Genomic DNA, 21,446 nt, shown 5'->3' on the forward strand with positions numbered 1-21,446 from the left:
GTTACAGTGCATTACTATTTGTGCAGCTGTAATGCCATCTTTTAGTATTTGCCATTACCAACATTATGAATTGTAGATAAAATGGTCTATCTTGTGCAGAGACACTGCAGCCCCATTTCCAAAAACCTTGGAAAACTGCAGTTTTCCAAGGTTAAAAAAAAAAAAAAATCTCTTCCTTTATCTCATGTGGTGTGTCTGGAGTTCCGGTGCAGTTAAACACTGATTACACATCGACTCATATCAAGGCCTTGCTTGTTAAAAAATGTAAATATTCTACAAAACTTAAAATCATTGACTCCCAATTTGTTTTAGGAGGTTTGCAGTGGTTTAGTAAATAACCAAGCAGTCCCTCAAACAAAAAGATGATTCAGTACCATTTGGCTGCAATCACTGTGATGCACAGCCATAACAAGACGACGAAGGATATGCGGTGCAACCTTGAGCTGAGAGTTAACTAAGAAAAAGCTACAGAGTACAATAGTTTTGAAAGTCTATTTTTTTCATATTCTCAAAGATTAACCATTTGTCTGGGTCCACTGAATTTGTGACATCCAGTGATTCACCTAGTATCTTGTGACACAATCGAGTGTTTTTATCGGTTAAAAAAATAGTCCAGTGAGCATCATGAGAGTATTAATTATTACTCAGTCAGAATCAGTACCATTTCCAAGCTGTTGTTAAGCTGGGAACAAAAAAAAAGGAGTAGTTAATAACAACAGAAGCGGAAGCAGACAAAGCAGACGGAGCAATGGCTACTGCTATATTGCACGTAGCGTGTATTCTCAGTATAGCCTGACATTATAGTTTGCTTTTACTTTGCTATGCTCCACTCCTTAAAGGCCAGCAAAACCAGTATGTTGACATGGCTATGCATCAGAGTCAACTTAAAATAACATTAGATTCTTGCATATGTGTAAACAAGCTGACAGTACTGGCTGATATCAAGCGAACTTCAACATACCTTTGCTTGATGTCATATAAATATGTTTGATAAAAGAATCTTGATCATATAATCTTGAATGGCAAGTTTAATAAAAATAGTAGGAGTAATAATAATAATAATAATCTTTATTTATATAGCACCTTTAAAAATCCAAATTACAAAGTGCTTCGCAGGACAAGACAGCAAACAAACGGCAAACAAAACACTCAAGAGGAGATAAAAATGATACAGGAATACACAATGAGATTAAAAGCGAGGAACAAAGAAAATTAAAAATGGCAAACAAGTAATCCAAATATAAAACAATTAAAACGAATTAAAAAGATCCCTAGGAAACGATGATAAACAATGCTGTTTATTTAATATTAAATATTGATTTTAAGTCCTTGCCATTGTAAGTCTTTTGCCAAAATGTATTGTGCATCAATGCAAAATGGATCAAACCATTCATTTGAGATACATTTTATACTCTCCTTGAATGTAACTTCATTAGGTCTCTTTAGAAAACTCAGATTTTTTTTATGCCAAACAGTTTCTTACATTCCTCTTTTGCAAATTTATAAAAGTCTTTACAATAATTTAATTTGATGTTTTGAGTCAGAACATTGAAGGCTGTAAAAAAAAAAAAAAAAAAAAGACTGCTACAAAGGCACATCACCCTGTTCTGCAGCTTGACCACTGCAACCTGAGAGCTTTTTTAACAGCCAAGACTTGTTGAAACCAGTTCATCAACTTTTTGAGGCAGCACAGCAGTAATAGTCTAGAAAGACGTCTAAACAAAACTCAGTGTGCTGACATAAAGAAATGCCGACGGACACACTGATTATTACAGTCGTTAAGGCTTTTCTATGCCTTACTTCTGAATGAAAATACAGTATGAAATATGTACATAAAAATATATATATATAGGTCAAATTTGTGTGCTGTACATGTCGTCCTTAGTGGAGAAAAAAGAAACAGAGAGAAGAGAGAAACTGGTTCAGTAGCGCTCATCAGCAGGATGAGAATGTTCGGTACATGTAGAGCAGATGACATGGTTGATATAGTTGTCAAAGCCAAATTCAAGTGAAACCACATGCAAACTTACAAATATCTTATCAGTTCAAATGTTGGTCTAATATGAAGTGGCAGTGGCCATATGCTGTTTTTTTTTGGTTTTGTTTTTTTTTTTGGGGGGTGTGGGGGTGGGGGGTTCTGTTCAAATCCTGTGAAGCTTAATTTTGAGTGTTATGTTTCTGCCAAATTTTTACACATCTGAATCAAAGTAATGGATAATTAAGGCACTGCTGCTTACCACATTGTCTCCAGTCTTCCCAGAGAGGATGGCCCTGGCCTTGGCCTTGGTGAGGGGGAAGTATTTCAGATAGGCCTCGTACAAATGCCGGGCCAGAGCCCTCAGATCTGCTGCCTCCGGGTGCATGTGCTCCATGTCAGATGAGAACTCGGCTAGCAGTTTTTCCTTCTCTGCTTGAGGCATTCGGCCAAAACGAATGGCTGGGAAAGGAAACGGAAGACACACATTGGTGAACCGTGGAAAACTGACATAATCACATGTGTATAGCAAATGCGCAAAACTTGGAGCCTAGAGTCAATTTACTGGAGTCACGAGAACTTAAAGCTCCCAGTTTGAATTAATACAATTTTGAATGACATTTTGATAAAAAAAACTTCCAAGTCATGTGTTAATTTTTGATAAACCATGCAACTCCTTTAAGATGAAAGCTTTTATACTGAATTAAAGAAATGGGGAACCATGAAAAATCTTTCCAAACTACATTTTTCCTTTAGTGAACTAACTTTAGCAGAAGTAAAACACAGAATAGACTCCAGTATTAGACTGTGACATCAATTGCACAACAATCTAGATGAATCCAAGTGGCCCATGAGCCATGATGCAACATATTCAGATTTCTACTTGATTTTTTTATGGGGGCAAATATTGTACTTTTTAAAATTCCATCACATTTATTTTACTAATAAATATGAATCAGATAACTGAGATTCAGTTTAAATACATTTTAGATTAACCTTCCAACAATATAAAGTAATTAAAATTTGTTTTAGTTGTAACATTAAAGCTGTGTACACATGAATAATTCCATGCTTTTTCCTGCTCAGAATGGGCAAGGTTTGGAGGTGACCCATATGATCGTCAGCATACGCAAAAAACGAATCTGTGTTACGCTATGTGAGACCATTTGATATACAATACATGCATTCTACTCAAGTTAATGATAACAAACAAAAACATTTAACCTCATTAAATACTGGCAATTCTGTATGCTTTTGTACATAAAGTAAAGGTATTTAACAGTGTATTTTGTCACTACAGTACAATATCTACTCAAGTAAAGGATTTAAATTCTTTTTCCACAACCACATTTATTTTTGGATTTCTGTTTGGTTGTTTAATTTCTTTATCGCATCTTTAATATTTGAATAGTGAGCAGTGAATCAAATTGAAGAGCTAATGTCAACAAAATTACCTATCTAGAGCAAACAAACAGGGTTTTACTACATACTGGAAAAAAAAAAGTTGAACAATGAATTAAATTAAAATATGGGATAGTTCACTTCAGGCAGGGAACACGTTTCTTTTATCTGTTGTGCAACAATACTAATGCTATCACAAGGTTAGGTAACTACTCTTTAAACCATTTTGATGTCACAATGAGCACAATACTTCAGACTTGAAGTTTAAGCAACTGAAAACTTGTCATAGCTGCTCTAAGATTTCTGAATGTTAAAGAGTCACATGAGTCATATGACTCATGACTTCTTCAGTGAAAGGGAAAATCCACTGTCATCAAAAGATGCTAAATGATATTGCTGTGATTTTGAGGTGTGTCTTATGGGGCAATTACAACATTTTGTTGCCTCTAATATTGTGTATATACCAATGTTTTCACAGTTCACTGAAAATCTAGTCTGTTTTCTTCTTCCTTCTCTATCTGTTGTTGCAGGTCATGTCACACACACACACACACACACACACACACACACACACACACACACACACACACACACACACACACACACACACACACACACACACACACACACACACACACACACACAACCAGTCAAAAGTTTGGACACACCTTCTAATTTGGTGTTTTTTTCATTGTTTAAAAAGTGTCTGCATTGTAGCTTAATACCAAAGTCATCCAAACTATGAAGAAATACACACAGAATCATTTAGTAGACAAAAACAGTGTTAAATATGTTTTATATTTTAGATTCTTTAAAGTAGCCACTTCTTGCTTAGCTCACAACTTTGCACATCTTGCCATTTTCTCAGTCAGCTTTATGAGGTGGAATGGCTTTCAGTTAACAGCTGTGTCTTGTCAAGAGTTCATTTCTTGCCCTATTTATGTGTTTGAGACCATCAGTTGTGCTGTGAAGAGGTAGAGTTGGTATACAGCGAATTGCCCTATTTGAGTAATTTTCTAATCCATATTATGGCAAGAACTACTTGACTGTGTGAATCTGGACTTCATCGTCAAGAACAAGAGGAAGAGAATGGCTTGGGCCAAGGAACACAAGGAATGGACATTAGCCCAGTGGAAATCTGTCCTTTGGTCTGATGAGTCTAAATTTGAGATTTTTGGTTCCAAACGGCATGTCTTTATCAGACGCAGGAAAGGTGAGCGGATGGTTTCTATTAGGGCTGCATAAAACGATTATTTTAATAATCGAGTATTCTATCGATTATTCCAGCGATTAATCGAGTAATCGGATAAGAAATACTTTTTTTTATTAACAGTTTATCTGCATATTTTAACTTCCGTAATGCAGTTTTTCGCCTGTGAACAAACAGCGGTGAATGGAGCAGCTACAAAGTTCTCTTTTCTTCACCTTAACACTTGCTGATCAGGTGCTTGATGAAGGACCTCCAGCTGTTTCACAGATTTAATGGTGGTTACTAAAAGAAAAAGCTGCTGTTTTGGACGCTGGAAAAACGTTTCCTTTTTCACTAATTGAGCTCACCGTCACAGCTTCGCCTCTTTGCGCTTGCGCAGTTAAAACCGCTGCCTGCTATGAGTGTTTTGAAAAACTAGTGGCTGCGGGAGCCATGGCGCATGTGTGAGTAATGGTGTAATGCTTTGTATTCACAAGCATTCTCGAAAATACGTTTCTACTGCAGGTCTATATTTAGTCACTAATAAGGGATTAAAGTATAAAAAATATTTTGAAGGAGCCCCTCGGTCCTGGGGGGCGGGCCTTCCGGTACCGAACCATCGCTAGTGCTAATGGCCCGTGCTCGCTAGCAAACCAGTTCTGGTAGCTACAGCTGAAGTAAAGACAAAAATAGCAGCTGAAATTCTCAGCGAGCACAACACACACAGACACACAGAGAGCAGTGGAGGCGTGGAAATGCATGTCAGCGACAGTTGCCACCCGTCCCGTAAAGTACGGAACACGGCATGTTACGGAGCCGTATTCCACGGAGTCCCGTAACATACGGGGTTCTGTATTTTACGAGACAGGTGGCAACTCTAGTGATGATCCACTCTGTGTTAAATGAAATCCATCGCAGCGACGGAGAGCTTTTTAGAATGTGTGCTTGTGTATACGTGAGTGATTCACACTCCAGTCCAGTAGGTGGCGGTAATGCAGTTCTATGTTGGTTTGCCAGCCCCCAATAAACCCACAAAAAAACGTCAGCACAAATGCTGCTAATGCTAGTGAGGAGCGCCGCTTACACCGAGACAGCTGAGCGCTGCAGAGTTTAAACGAAGCATCGACACAGTAAATTTGTGTCGATAAATTTTTAGAATCGATTTAATCGCGTTAATCGATGAATCGTTGCAGCCCTAGTTTCTATATGTGTAGTTCCCACCATGAAGTATGGAGGAAGAAGTGTGATGGTATGGTAATGCTTTGCTGGTGACAACGTTGGTGATTTATTCAAAATCCAGGCACACTTAACCAGCATGGCTACCACAGCATTCTGCAGCGACATGCCATCCCATCTGGTTTGCACGTAGTGGGATCATCATTTGTTTTTCAACAGGACAATGACCCCAAACACACCTCCAGGCTATGCAAGGGATATTTGACTAAGAAAGAGGGTGATGGAGTGTTGCGTCAGATGGCCTGGCCTCCACAATCATCTGATCTGAACCCACTTGAGATGGTTTGGGATGAGTTGGCCCACAGAGTGAAGGCAACGATGCCAACAAGTGCTCAGTACCTCTGGGAACTCCTTCAAGACTGTTGGAAAACCATTTCAGATGATTACATCATGAAGCTGATTGAGAGAATGCCAAGAGTGTGCAAAGTTGTAATCAAAGCAAAAGACGCCGACTGTGAAGAATCTAAAATCTAAAACATATTTTAACACTTTAAAATTCTCTTATGTGTTCCTTCTAGTCGAGATGACTTCAGTATTAATTTACAATGTACGAAAAAATAAAATAAAATTAAAACATTGAAGGTGAAAAACAAGAAGGTGTGTCCAAACTTTTGACTGGTAGTGTAAATATATATTAATTGCATTAATGTAATTTTCGCAGCATGCAAACTGGTTTACCTTCTGTTTACTTTGTGCTGATACAATTTCATGCCACTTAAAAAAGTTAAGTGGTTATCTTTCTTTTGATCAAAAATATACCTATATACAATTAATTTTTCATTACTAGAGTTGCATACCACTTTTCAAAGTCTACAGTGGGTCTTGATTTTATGCTGAATGTGACCAAATGAAAATTTGAGAATGAGAAAAGATTTTAGTTGACAATTTCTCTGCACACTGTGTTAGCTTTAGACTTTTTAAACTTTGTAAAGTGGTAAAGACAGACGTCTTTTGTCAATAAATGTAAAATGCAGCCCACGTTTTGTAGAATTAGCAAATTATGAACCCACGCAGAAATAACTGGTCCAGAGGCGGCTGAATGTAGGCGGTATCGGCATATCTTCTCAGCCTACCAGCATGGAGTGAATGCCTCTCTTGACCTGCTGTACATACATGAAAGCAGCAGTGTGGGTGTACCATTGCTGATTATCACGTGGATCACGTGGATGCTTTTTTTTTTTTTTTTGGGAAATTTGACACCAAGGTGTAAGCCATTCTTTTTCTGTTTGTAGAAGTCATTAATTATCCCTTATTTCCATTTCATCCCCTGCTCTGAATTTCCTGCAGTGTGTATGTGATTATGTAATGCTGACTGCACACCCTAAGCAAATGCATACAAACTAAAGTGGCCCTACCTCTTACTGGGCACCGAGCCTACGGCCATGACACAGCAAACTGGAGAAATCAGTTGAACGTATGTCAATCATTGATAAAATAAAAACTCACACAAAGCCGGCTATGCCTTTTACACCAGAGTAATACCAGAGAAGGTGGAGGCCGAGAGAGAGAGAGAGAGAAAGAGAGAGAGAGAGAGCGATAAGTAATAGGAGTGTAGAAACCAACAAACTATTGATAGCAGATGCTTAAAATATTGTTGCAGTCAGTTCTAAGATTAAACTGTAACTCATCCATGTTTGACAACAAGTTAGATAGACATGCCATGGTGATTGAGAAAACCTTTCTCACTAACCAGCTCCAGCTATAAAGCCAGTATTGTGAAAAGGGGCAGATGCAGAACACAGCTTGAACTAAGACCTTTTGGACAAGAAACAGCTAACTTGCAATGTTCAATTCATCTGGCACCAAGCTTTGATAAGATTACATCTGTGTTAATGTCATATTGTTTTTAATAAACTGCAGTTACAAGCTGCCAATTAGGAGAAACTTGTTACCTCGACTTCTGAATCCATCATACAGATAGCACGCACCCATGCCAGCATTTTCAATGATTAATCTTATTTCTAAGCCATTGTCAAACTTGCACAGCATGTTCTTCAGTGTCTGGTTGAACCGCTTCACAAGTTCCTGTGACTGGGAGTAGTATGGGGTGGTTTTGATGCCCTTCATACCTAGTAGCTGGTAAACCTGCTGTAGGAGTTTGGATAGAAAATTTGTCCCAACTCTCTGGCTATGCCTACCCTAGAAAAAGCTGCTCCAGATAATTAGCAACATGTCTGGCTTTCACTCATCTAAGGGGGAAAGCTTCAGGAATAGTGGGTAGCATTGTCACAAATGACTAATATGTCAAATTCAGATGAACTTCTTTCAAGTGGGCTGACTATGTCTATTCTTATTCTTTCAAAAGGTGTATCTATGATGGACAATGGCTGGAGGTGGGCATGGGCAACTCACTTGGTGGAAGTGAGCTGATATGTCTGACATGACATACAAACTGCTGTACCTGAGTGTACATGCCAGGCCAGACAAAGCCCAAGATAGCCTGCCCAAGGTACTGAATGACCAAGTTCCATGAACATGTGGTAAGGTTAATGGCCTCAGTCTTGCCTTTACGCTGGTAAAGGAAACCATTTCTCACTGCATAGGTTGCATCTGCCAGTTCATCCAGTCTATGTCAAGGATTACCTCCTGCTCTAGCCACTGAGTCAGCTGTTGCACCTTCAACATCATCTGCCACTTCATTAAAATCATTTTTTTTTTCCAGCTCTTGTCATTGTATTCACAACACTCTTCAGAGTCAACGCTTCTGACTCCACTTGTCAGTTTGGCCACCGGTAGTTTCAAGTTCAAACAAAGAGGCATAAGGGCAGAAATAAAATTCTTCTACCAACTTGTGGCTTTTATTGTTAGAGCAGTAGATCACAAAACCACACACACACACACACACACACACACACACACACACACACACACACACACACACACACACACACACACACACACACACACACACACGCACACACACACACAGCAACTCCTATGAAAGCAACTGGATTCCTTTTATATTCTATCTGCCTAAGGTGAGTATTTTGAGTGGCTGAAGTGTTGGGGTGTCAAAATCAAATGAAAAACTATCTACATAAACCAGCACAAAATCAAAATATAGCACAAAGAATAAGTATTCATATACATATTCCTATAAATAATCCAGTTACACACAGGGTGGCTGTAGCTCAGGAGTTAGAGTAGGTTATTTACTAATCAGAAGGTTTAGGGTTTGATCCCTGGCTTCTCAAACCTGCATGTCAAAGTACCCTTAGACAAGATACTGAGGGCTGAGTTGTCTCCAACGCATCAGTTGGAGTGAGTGTTTGGTTAAAAGTGCTCAGGCATAGAATTATGCACTTGTATGAATGTGAATGGGTAAATGAGACTTGAAGAAAGACAGTGCTTACAACTGAACAGAAAAGCACTATTTTAATGCCAGTCCATTTACACATGCTTAAACTGATTACACATATTAAAAATACCTCAGCTAAACTCCCCTAATATGTCATTTTGGTTTGCACCATGTGCTTGAGGTCCTTTAGCTCTTTTACTCCTGCTAAGGAGACGTCCAGGAAAAGTTGTGTATTTCTAAAATCTATATTAACACACACTCTTTATAAACTATACATCACAGATCTTAAGTTGTGAACTTTAAACTTAAAATATCAACAAAACTCAATAAAGAATCCTCCAAGCAATAAATGTGCATGTAAAAAATCAGGTTTTTACAGGAAACAAAGAAATAATTACACTGTAAGTAAATATAGGTACTGCCTAAGTTATTTTAATTAGTGGCAACTTTGCAAAAACAAACAAACAAACAATATTTCCCCATCTTACATCACCGTATTATGGAGTGGATTAATCTTGCCTTTTTACATGTCTTTTTTTTTCCCATCATTATTTAATATTCATATGTTGATGTACAGTACCAGTCAAAATTTTGGACAAAACATTTGACTGGTACGGTACATAATTCCATCCATCCATTTTCTTCGGCTTATCCAACTGTGTTATCCAGTCTGTAATTATTTCTTCTTTCCTGTAAAAACTGGACTTGTTAGCCCCTTATTCAAGTGTATTTACCTTTTAGTGTTTGTAGATAAAGATAATTACATTGTAGTTTCAAATAAAATACATTACAATTCTGTTTAATTACAGGAGAATTATGCCCTTAGTCATGAGTCATATTAAAAATGCTTTACCAGGGAATTCTGCTTGCTTCTATAGCATTATGGCAAAATACAAACAGTATAGGGAGAAGGGTGATGCTTGGTTTCAGCAAATGACAAGACAACAACAGCGTTTGGTAAAAAGTTGTATAATTTACCATCATGCCATTGTTATTTCCTGTTCTGTCTGTTCTGTTATGTCTTGCCCACTTGACCACAGCTCAGTGTGGCCACACCAATGTATGAGAGAATTTCCTGTTTCTTTCATTGCTTTTTACTAGTGGTTGTGCAGCAGACAAACTTACTCCATCAGACTGTTCAAATCTGTGTTTGTAACCCACAGGAAAGCTACTGGCAGTGTTACACCCGGCTAATTCACGATCACTATTTATCACGCTTTAGATGACATCACACACTCTTTCAGTGCAGACAGGGAGGCATTCTTTGTGGGCAGCAGGGCTTTATGACTTATCGTGATTTGCTAGTTTTCAGATCTCATCAAAGTACAAGTATGCTGAAAAGTGAAAAAAACTATGATGTGACCAACCCTAACAGGTGCAACATATCTAGGAAGAGAATCAGAAAGATACCAATCAAATATGACCTGTTTATGCTCATTTAGATTCATAATGAAAGACAGCTGGGGAGGTGGAGTCAGCTGTGCCTGATGATGCGCCTGAGCAGGAAACAAAAGTTAACAAAACAAAACTATTCTATAACCTAACAGTGACGGGCAAAAGCAGAGATTTTTTGAAGTAGATCACTTCTCTGTTTACTTGTATTTCAGTTAAAAGCTCCACATACAATCCACAGGATAGAAACAGAACCTCTGGTTAATATGTGTGGATTTAAGCTAATCTAAAAAGGAAAATTGAAAGTAAATTTAGAATTAAAAATAATTATGTTGCGGTATCAATTGGAAAGAACCTGAAAGGCGGCCAGATTGACCGATTATGATATCAACCCTCTACAACTGCATGCACAACAAAAGAGGGCCAACTCACGTGGCTGATGTACAAACATAATGTGCGCAGTAAGAAAAAAGCATGTGCAGCTGACCCTGCAATCAGTAACTTTGCACACATTCAGTCTGTAGCAAAGTGGACAGAGCTGTTACAATACAGTTTTAATGATATGCACTGAAAATGGCAAGAATACTTACAGCATGTCTCTGATAAGTGTCCTACTCACACATATATCTGTCACCATCTGTCCTTTGTTGAATAAGGCACAAATCCATATCAAAACACAGAGTTTTTGGTAGGTATCAAAAGTTAGCCATATATCAGAATCTCATCTTTGGGGGTGATAGGTACACTGCACAAATGACGGGAACTAAAACATGACCCAAGATTTGCAACAAAGGCCGGAGACCACAGATGAAAGAACTGGCAGCATATAAGACAGTGGTGTAGATTAGTGAATACATTACTATGACACCTCAAAGACTAAATTGGAAACAGTGTGGTCAACACGCATCTGCTGTTCTCAGAGGCCATAAGAAATTAGTCTGCGAAGAGCTGCTTCCTGGATCTCAATTTCAAATAAGAATCAGTTGTTTTATCTACATCTGCTTATTTATAGACATATAAATGGGGGGTTTCATTCCTGTCTGAAAAATGGACACAGAAATGTATAAACTGAATGTGCAGAAGCTTTGACTTGTGTTGCTGTAAACCTTTTCAGTTCATATCATATTTTTCAGCTTACTATAAAATCTGGCCCACACATACTCTGATTGTAAGCAGATTGTTATGAAGCTTTGCATGCAACAGTGTCATCAGCTTACCGTTGTGTGACATGCCAACATTGAGGCACTTCTGAAAGCGACAGTATTGGCACTTGTTGCGCGACTTCTTGTGAATGCGACAGTGAAGATCACAGTGATCGTACACCAACTTTAACCTGATGGTGCGCCTGAAGAAACCCTATGAAAGACAGAGATATGATTATTGCACATATTGTCACTACAGGCTTCTGTTTTTCTTAGCTATTGCTGCTCCACTCTGGCCTGGGGTTTCTGACAATTGGCAAGGGGATCATCAGCTAAGGCAGCTCACCTGTGTCTTTCAGGCTATAAAAGATGGCTCAGATAAACTGCTTGGTCTCTCTCTTGCACTCCACCTTGCATCAACCCATTGATGATGTTTGTCTCTTGATCATGTTATGTTTAATAAATTGGCTTTTATTTAAGTATACCTCTTATGTGGACCCCCTCCTTGTCACCTACTGTGAGCCAGTTTGTGAAACATAGTAAAGATGGGGCATACGATGGCCCAGAAGTAAAATTAAGTAATGTCCCGATACATTACAATGAGTTACTTTTCCCATTAAAGCTTAAAACCTTTTAGTTTAAACATTTCATTTAGTAATTCATATTCCGATTCAAGTTAATTGCTGGAGAAACCTTATGAAAGAGATACGATTAATACACATGCTGTCAGTGGTTGTGCATAGTGTTTAGTGACTGATAAATACTGATAAGACACCTGACTTTTTCTAATCTGTATGGAAGACAATCACTGGGCCAACAAGTCTATTTAAAAGTAAACTGATGTACTTTGTAAATTTACACTTTTATGTTTTTAACCTTAGGACCAAAGAAGCTTATCTCAGCTATTAATATGTAGCCATGGTCAAACTCCTAAAACACATTCCTACACTCTGAGTAGTATACAATTGAGGCTAAAAGAAAAAAAAAGCTTATGGGCTGCAAACTTCTCAATGTGAATTTTCTGTGAGAATAAAAACTGACATCAGGACGTTGTGTGTAGGCCTTTAAAATAGGCATCTACATTCCTATAATCCACAGATGTTTCTTTTTTAATCATGGGTTATTTAAAGAAGAAGGAAGTCAAAGGGGGTCAAGACTCCACCTCAATAAAGAATGTTTGCTGTTTTAAAACAATTAAGTGTTTGCCTGCTTGGCTGACCCCCTCTTCTGGTGAGTCTCCCCTGAGACATTAGCAGAACAATAACTACTCTACCTCACCTTCATTCAGCCCCTGAAGGTAGAGAATGACAGCTTACGGTGACAAAAAAAATAGAAACCCTTGTTCCGCAACAGTGTCAAAGAGCTTCTGTTTTAACACTGTGGTGGAGTTCAAGGTGATTGTTAATGGTCATGTTCTTTTTTGATTGTATTACAGTGGAAGCTGCAATTGAAAATAACGGTCAACATAAGGTAGTCCAATACAAGCCTACCAGAATATAAATTTTAAGACCAAATTCTAAAAGAAAAGTCGATCATTTGAAAGAACAAATTGCATCTAACCTCCGGCTCTGTTTATTCCTAGTAATTACTGTATGTATATCTTCTCATCATAAATGATCTAAGCCAACCAAACCATCACTGGTAATGATCAGAAGGACATCTGGGGAGAGATATAGAGAAAACAAATCCACAAAGTAATGAAAAGTTTAACAAAAAAAAAAAAAAGCACCCTTTATGATCAAACGTTTCTGTTATAAAGTATTTCATACTAACTAATAATTTTGCCACATTCCAGGGCAATGACACTGTAAATGACACAGGTCGGATTAATATTTTCAGTAGGGAACACCATTCCAGGTTAATGAAAACACATTCAGCCTTTAAATTTAGCCACTCAGATCATTAATTCAAACTAACTGTCCAGAAATAAAACTGTCCTGAAACCAATGTGTGGGTCTGTAAGTTTATTCTAAAAAAACTGTTCGAGTCTGCCTCCACATGCAGCTGTTTATTCGCTAGAAGTACCGTAACTTCACGATGACGAGTGCAGAGAGCACCAAGGCCACTGAGTGGTGTTGATAGTAAGCATTGCATAGACGTGTAAAATGACAGATGAAGCATGTGTACAGAAAATAAGCTCTGCCAGTGCAAAAACTGCTACCCGTGGACATAAAGCTTCACTCAGACAGGAGCAAATTTGACTTGCTAACCTGTATTTACCACACCAGGACAGTGTATGTGAAGTGACGTTAATTGTAATAAAGGAACAAGTCAACCATTAAAATGACAAACTATTAAAACCACATAAATGTGCCACATTACCACTAGTGTTTGTTGTTTATGTGGTTTTAATAGTTATTGGACAAATAAATTATATTAGGCTGAAAATAATGCATACTAAATCTATTCCAGGTTTTTCTTACCAATATGAAAACTGTAGAATGTTATGGTTATACTTTTCCTAGTAAGTAAGGAGTATTTATAGCAGGCCTACTGTATTGTATTAAGTTGCATCATACTACTTAGTAACAAGCTGCATTTCTTGGTTTCCTTTTTCTCTGAAAGGGCCAGGGTGAAGGTTTCTTTTCAAAATTGTTTGATTTCAGATGCACAAAAGCCTCTTGGATCTAAACCAAAAGATGCATACATAGGCCTGCATCTGATTCTGAAAAAATCCATCTCATATGGGTTTGGAGAAAAATGTTCATGTTTCTGTAATGTCTCAATATTTCAAAGAAAATGGAAATATTTCTGAAACTTCACCCACACTCTATTAGTTATTTATACTCTATACAGACAGACAAACAGACAGAGAGTTTAAATGGGTGGCTGTCAGAAGAAGCACACGCCTATCTTGAGCCCTCGCTGAGTGGAAAATGTATGGGGCTTGTGGTTAGAGTGGCAGACATCAAAACGATTAAAAAAAAAAATGCACATTTCTCTCCATGCATTATAGAATTATTTATTCCACCAACATGTTTCACTGCCGGGTGACACACAGTGACAGAAAAAGAGTGGCACAGAAACAAAAGAGCTGCAGCAGAAATTGTTACACCCATTACCATTTCCTGACATGACTTAAAAGTAGTAGACTGCTGATTTATTATCATGTGAGCCTTACTTTTAAGAAAAACACTTAAGGCACTCTCTACTGATATGAATCACGATTTAACACATGAATCATTTCTATTATGATTGAGAGGCATTTAAACTGGTTAAAATGTATCCACTGTTCCAGATACTGTACAGATACATGTACTAAACTTTTAAGATTTAAATATGAATTTCATCAAAGCCAAGATAAATTTGTTCAGATTGCTTGAAGTCAGTTTTTAAGCAATGGCAGGTAAGAATAAACTGTTCGAAGAATAAAATGAACATTTTGAGGTTTTGAACTGTTACTTAAACAAACAAACAAACAAACAAAATTGAATTCGCATCACCTTAAAAAATTAAGTGGGAATGGGATTTGCATATAATCTGAGATATATATCTATTCATCTTCCTTTTCATCTTCACTTGTGATATAATTCAGTCTTACCTTGCAGCCCTCACAAGCATGGACGCCATAGTGAAAGCCTGAGGCTTTGTCCCCACACACGCGGCACTCAATGTTTAGTGCTGCTGTCGACGTATCGTCCGGGAGCTTGGACATCACGGGACTATCAGAGTACTGTGGAGGCGACTCAGGCTCCAGCTTGATGGAATCTGACAAAGAAACACCATCATGCAGAAGGGAATACGGACAGAAAGCAAAAAAGTTTAAACTTCACCTCTTACATCCATTTAAAAGTTCAGCACTTGGCTGGTTAAACTTTGTTTCTATAAATGCACATCCTGCCATCTATAAAGGTCTATAATAGTTATTCTGCAACACATTTCTTAATGTCAGTCTACATTTCAGTCCACTCTCCTCTTACTGTGTTACACCTGAAGCTTTTTTCACATTAATATGATTCATATCTGATCAACCTGTCACACACAACGTGCTTACTGAGCATGTCTGGTTGCGTCCTGTAGCTGTGCATGTTCGTGTAGTCCATGTTGATCAGGTGTTCTTCACTCTGTGGTGGACTTAGGTCATAGGCCACAGCAGCGGAAGGGATGGAGGATACAAGCGGGGGAGACAAGGAGGAAGGGATGGAGGAGGAGGAAATTGAGGCGTAGTCAAACGTGGACAAATGTTTCATTTCGAGGGAGTGGGAGCTGTCATCCAGCTCTGGCAGGTCTGCTGTGTTCAGACTGAAGCCAACAGGCCAGGCCAGAAGCTGCTGGGTGTCCACCATGTCTACTGTAAGACAGAAAAAGAGAGAATGCAAAGTACTTCAAAATCACTTGCCAACTAAACATGCCCCTAAATTGAACAATGATTATTGAAAATGGAAGGAAGCAGAAAACTTGGAGCAAAAGAAAGAGAATGCAAGGATAATATAATAAAGAAGAAGGGAAGAAAGAAAGATGACAATGAAAATGCATGTAGACAAGCCCACGTGCACTGCTGTGCATACTATTAATCAATAAAAATGCCTGCCCTGAAAAAATTCTAAACGTTTGTGTATGCGCACACGCTCCTATACAAACACTACAAGGAGTACCCAGTGTACTCCACTTCATTCCTGCAGTGTCTGTTATCTAGTAAACAGGGAGCCAGATTGTGTCACAGGGAGTACAAAATGAACTCTGGCATTGAGGAACGTCTCTTCTGCTCAAAACACTGCCTTCCTCTGTTGCTGTTTGGGTGGCTCGCTGTGTGATTGCTCAACCACAGGACACAGAAAGCAGGCCAAGGATGCAGGCCTTTAGCTTGTCCAGGAACAGACTGCACCTTCTTATGTCTTAAGGACTGGGTTGGTGCTAAAAATTGAACATTATATGGTCAGGAACTTTTTCAACTTCTAGGAATTGTCATTTATTGTTGTGTCTTTGTTGCGCTTGGCAACATATAGCAGAAGGAATATATATGGGATTATCACAAATGTATGGAACATTTCAGGGAGCACAATGGTTTGGCACCCTGATGTGTTTCTAATAGTTCCTAATAGCAAAATGCTAATAGCAAAATTGTTAGTAGGATCAGTTTGTTGTTGGTTTTGATCTTTTTATCGGATTTGTTGACACAGAGAAAACATCTTCCCGAGTAATGTGTGAAATCTCTTGATTTCTACTAAACAGGATATTCAGCTTGTTGTTAATGTAAACAAATTAAAGTTCTTGTGTCATTTCAATTCCTAACGCAGATGGTCAGACATTGGAGGAAAAAAGACAGCCGAGATGATCAAAGTCCACTTGTTGGAGGTTACTGCAGTCCACATGGACGCAAACCACGTACAAGGCTGTATAAGCATGGCTGAGTTTGTGCAAGGCCGTGATGTAATGTAGAAGTTGTAGTGTATGTTGTTTTTCGGATGTATTTAATTGGCCTTTCTGAACTGTGGCTTTATAAAATGACTCACTCATTTGAAGCGGATTTGATTTATGGCATATTGACATGGGTTGAAGTTCATTCCCTGACAATTATTAAACCCCTTAAAAATTCATCGTTGTTTATCAAAATCTTTAGAGCATTATTTTCTCAGAATGGTGTAGTTGTAAATCTAAACTTTGGCCACAGACATGCAAATTCCTCCCTGCCTCTGTGCTGCAGCTCAGTGTCACCTACTCACTGAAATATTAAGTGAAACAATGTTAAAATACTCAACACCAGTCGATGCCAGGTTAAAATATTGCCAGAATACGGACATACATCTTTAAAGTTTAAACTGTTTCTGAAGAAGTATGAGCTGCACAAGGTCCCCTCCCGAGTCGTGGTATCAGAACGCTTGTGTATTTAATGTATCGCATGCTGCAGTGTTAAAAAAGCAACAGTTATAGACACAATTGGACTTTTCCTTGACTATTTTATTAGGCAATCTTCAGAGTGTTGCTAATGTTGGATCAACCTTGTTGCCCCACCCTGCAAGTTGATGGGATGGGTTCTTTAGGTATGTTACGCTTGAAACTCTGGTTGTTTGAACTGGTCATTGGTAAAGTTCCAAGTCAGCTTGGAAATAAAGACAGGGAGTATTTCTCTGAAAACCAAGCCCACAAGAGGGGAAACTAATTGTTACTGTAATTTGCAACCGAGGACTAATCAAAGCCAGCAGCTAGTTTATAGTTTCAAAGAGACACGAGGGGTACGTCCCAAAGTCCGACGCCATCTGCTCAGTGTCCTCCACAATCATGCTGGTTACCACGATTGGTGCAGAATCACTAATCCACTGTTAACCAAAATCATTTTACACTGTAATAACTGTGTTGTTGTTTTTCTTTACCAAACTGTATGAAACTGTATGAATTAATGTAACTCACAGTTAGAGTATATCAGTAGAATTGAGCTGGGGGGCAGTGTTAATTTTGACAGCAAATTTTAGTTTTAGTCATAATTTAATCATCTGAATAGTTTTAGTTGCCGAAATTATCCTAAGAATATAGTCGACTAAATCTGCAGTCGGTTTAGTCGACTAAAATATAAAGGGTGTAAAATGTAAATGCTTTTTCTTCAGTTCCCTTGAATTAGTCATTATACACACTTACACAAAATTAAACATCTATTAAAAGTTATGGAATATTAATAATATTAACATTAGCCTTTCACCTGCTTCCCACACACCTGATCATTAACACCACCTTACTGAGATAATACGAGCGTTTTCCAGCAGGACACGCTCTGAAAGGTACAGGGCAGTGTTCAGGACTAAGATTAGGAAAGGCTAATCCACTGCGGTGTGGTGATTTTCTCTAAACACAAACGCTAAACTGGGAAAAACACTTTACCCTGCATGATATTAAAATGGTTACCTTTGCATGGAGATCTGTGTGACTGGTTTGCAGATGTCGTTTAAGATTTGTCTGTTTTTACCCGAGATAGTCGCCCCACATGGTTTACACATCGTTTTGTTTGTCAGGGTATCAAAGGACAAATGTGTCCATACATCGGCTCTTCTCTTTCTCCCTGCTGACATTGTTTACATAACTTAGTTCTATCGGAGGTAACGACAAATCACAGGCTAGTTTGGTCTTCCCGGGTTTAGAGCAAATTTGCGCAACTTTGCGTTTGATTGTATGTTTTCCTAACTTGTCCCGCCCTTTTACAAAATTAAATAAGTTCTGATTGGATGTCATTCCGCCAAGCATTTTCGTCTCGTTTTCATTTGTTGACGAAAGTGTCAATTTCGTTATCGTTTTTATCCTTTGAGGTAGTTTTAATTTAGTTATCTTCTCGTTATCGTCATGAAAAAAAAGGGTCGACGACAAAAACTATAACGAAAATATTTCGTCAACGAAATTAACACTGCTGGGGGGGGGGGGGGGGGGGGGGGGGGCACAGTGGACCTGCACCCCCGAGGCCCTTCCATAACACTGACACTGTTCTGGCTCTATTTTAAAATGTCCAACAGTACAGCAAAACTAAGCAGGTTTTTGTATTAAAACCATGGAAGCAGCACAAAGGCTAATGTTGATGCCTTAAAACAGGACTTCCCCAACCAGGAAATGGCACCACAGCAACTATGTCCATCTTTTACATACAGTTTGTGAGCACTAATACTGTACACTTGTGCACAACGAGGGAAATATTTTTTCAGTCTCTTAATTTATATCAGCACTATAAACCGTGTATGTTTCCTACACCATGTCCTACACTATGTTTCCAACAGAAATTCTGACCTTGATTTAAACTAAAAAAACCCCACTGCGGGCAGTTTATAAATAATCAATAGAGGAAAAAGGTCAATGAACTGAACCACATGAGCTTCCAAACGACCTTTCACAATCACCACCAAATCTCAAAATAAACCTCCGCTAATCAACCTTTACTGCCTGATTTGGAAAAAAAATTAATGTAACAAAAGAATGCAATGAATGATGCAACAGGACAAAGCTAAAATAGCAATGCTCAGGTGGCACAGTAGCACCAGGTATAAAAATGGCTTGAAATGGCTCCAAATCACTTGGCAAAACATGCCTGTGGAACAAACATCCTCCTCTCTCAACTGCATATTGTTTCCTTTTTACTTGTTTTGGAATGTGGTGGTGAAAATCAATAGGGGGTCCACTTAAAATTCACATCAACTGCCACATTGTTTCACGGTGAGTGAGAGAAAGAGTGCGCGTGTCCATATGCTGTAACTTCCATTGCCCTGGAAGCTGGTGACTATTAATAAACAGGGAAACCTGGTTATTTTTCCACATGCTGGCCAGTTGCCAGCTGATCTAAAGCTAAAATAGCATTGGAGCAACTTACGCTCTCGTTGGCATGAAGTCATCAGGACACAGAAAATTAGCAGGAGAGTGAGTTCTGACAAAGGGTAAGAGAGATAAAGTGGGGGGTGGTGGTAGAGATTGAGTTCCCAGACCACCAAAAGAAATGGAATGGGACCCCTGAGACTAAGAAACTCTTATCTTAAGAAATCATGTTCCGTACTCAACACCACATGGGAAGAAAAAAAGGAAGGAGGCTGCAGTGTGGCAGTTTAACCAAGGTGCTTAAATCATGTTGTAATCAAAGGTGCAAAGTTTTTTAGTCTAGCTTCTCTCCTGAGTGTATTCTTGGAAACTCTATAGCACGAAACCAACTGAATTAACATGATTTTATCTGAGTAGTTTGCAGGAAAGCAGCCTGTCAAAGTTTATAAAAGGTGATGGATGACTAGTAAGGGACATGAAGTGTGCTTGATGTTTCAAAAGGTGTTTGCATGTAAGCACGTGTGGGACAGTTGTTTCTTGCCAGTTCTCAAATTTCCACATGTCACAACTTGATTTCCACGTAAGAGTACAGTGTGTAGGAGTACTGTCTTTTGGCTATTGCCTCAGTCACGACCTAATAACAAAGGCCCAACGGCAATCTGGCAGGCAGGTCTGGCAAGCTGCTGTACCTGTGCGAGCCAGACAGTGTGTGTGGGAGCAAACACAGAGTGAGGTGCATGAGCATTTTCTGTGAAATGTACTCATATGAATAGGCACAAGGAGTGTCCAGTTACTTAAGACAGAAGAGGAGTTATTATTATATGAAACTGCAAGGCCAAAATGTTACTTTAAGAGCGAGTGTGATGTTGTTTTCGCAGCCTGGAAGCAGCAGCTTTGGAAAAAGAGGGAAAACATGGGGTCAGACTGAGAGATGTGAAATCTTTCCTTCGGGGACTGAGTTGCAAAACAAATGTAATGCTTTTTAATGTTCATATTTCTTCACAGCAGCAATAATTTGGTCCAAAACAGACTGAAGAAAATGCAGGGTATCAGATTACTTCACAGAAAGCAGTTGAAGTCCTGTTTGTAGCTTTGAATGTTTTTTAAGCTCAAATGAATGAGCCTTTACTTACCTTTTATACCACAACAAGGAAAGCGCAACAAACCCCCCCCCCCCTAAAAGATTCAAAACCCTTAGAAGAAGAAAAACCCTACAGTCAGAAATGATCCAGTATCATAATTCTTCTTCTTAAATTTTGAGCTTTTGCTTGAGTGCTGTTAAGCACTCAAGCAAAAGCTATTTAACAGTCAGGCAAGGGTAAAAAGGAGTTAAAGACACAAGCGACGTTAACGCAGAAGCCAGTCTCGTATACTTAGTAAAGGGAGAACCTGCCCTGCAACATTCAAGGCATGAGCACTCTTATCTTCTCTGTTTGAATAAAAACTATTCACCTTGTCTGAGGGCGAGGGCTCAGTCTAGCCATCCAACAGTTTTCTAGCTGTTGTCTTTATAAGCTCCTGAAGATAAAGTGACATGTGACTGCTATTCAAGAAAGGAAATTTATAAATTTTGACAGGCTTCTTTCCCAA

The 21,446-nt window shown here is 38.7% G+C and overlaps 1 protein-coding gene across 1 annotated transcript in view; it reads right to left on the reverse strand.

Annotated features, from left to right (window-relative positions):
* pparg (peroxisome proliferator-activated receptor gamma) overlaps positions 1-21,446 on the reverse strand; it is a 39,124-nt gene that overhangs the window by 5,181 nt on the left and 12,497 nt on the right. The window contains exons 2-5 of the mRNA XM_030728757.1: positions 15,628-15,924; positions 15,175-15,341; positions 11,709-11,847; positions 2,238-2,437 (exon numbers count right to left, since the gene is read on the reverse strand). Of these exons, the coding sequence (XP_030584617.1) occupies positions 2,238-2,437; positions 11,709-11,847; positions 15,175-15,341; positions 15,628-15,924 (803 nt within the window). The remainder of the gene's footprint in view (positions 1-2,237; positions 2,438-11,708; positions 11,848-15,174; positions 15,342-15,627; positions 15,925-21,446) is intronic.

Source organism: Archocentrus centrarchus, chromosome 5 (assembly GCF_007364275.1).
Source record: "Archocentrus centrarchus isolate MPI-CPG fArcCen1 chromosome 5, fArcCen1, whole genome shotgun sequence".
Lineage (NCBI taxonomy): Eukaryota > Metazoa > Chordata > Actinopteri > Cichliformes > Cichlidae > Archocentrus > Archocentrus centrarchus.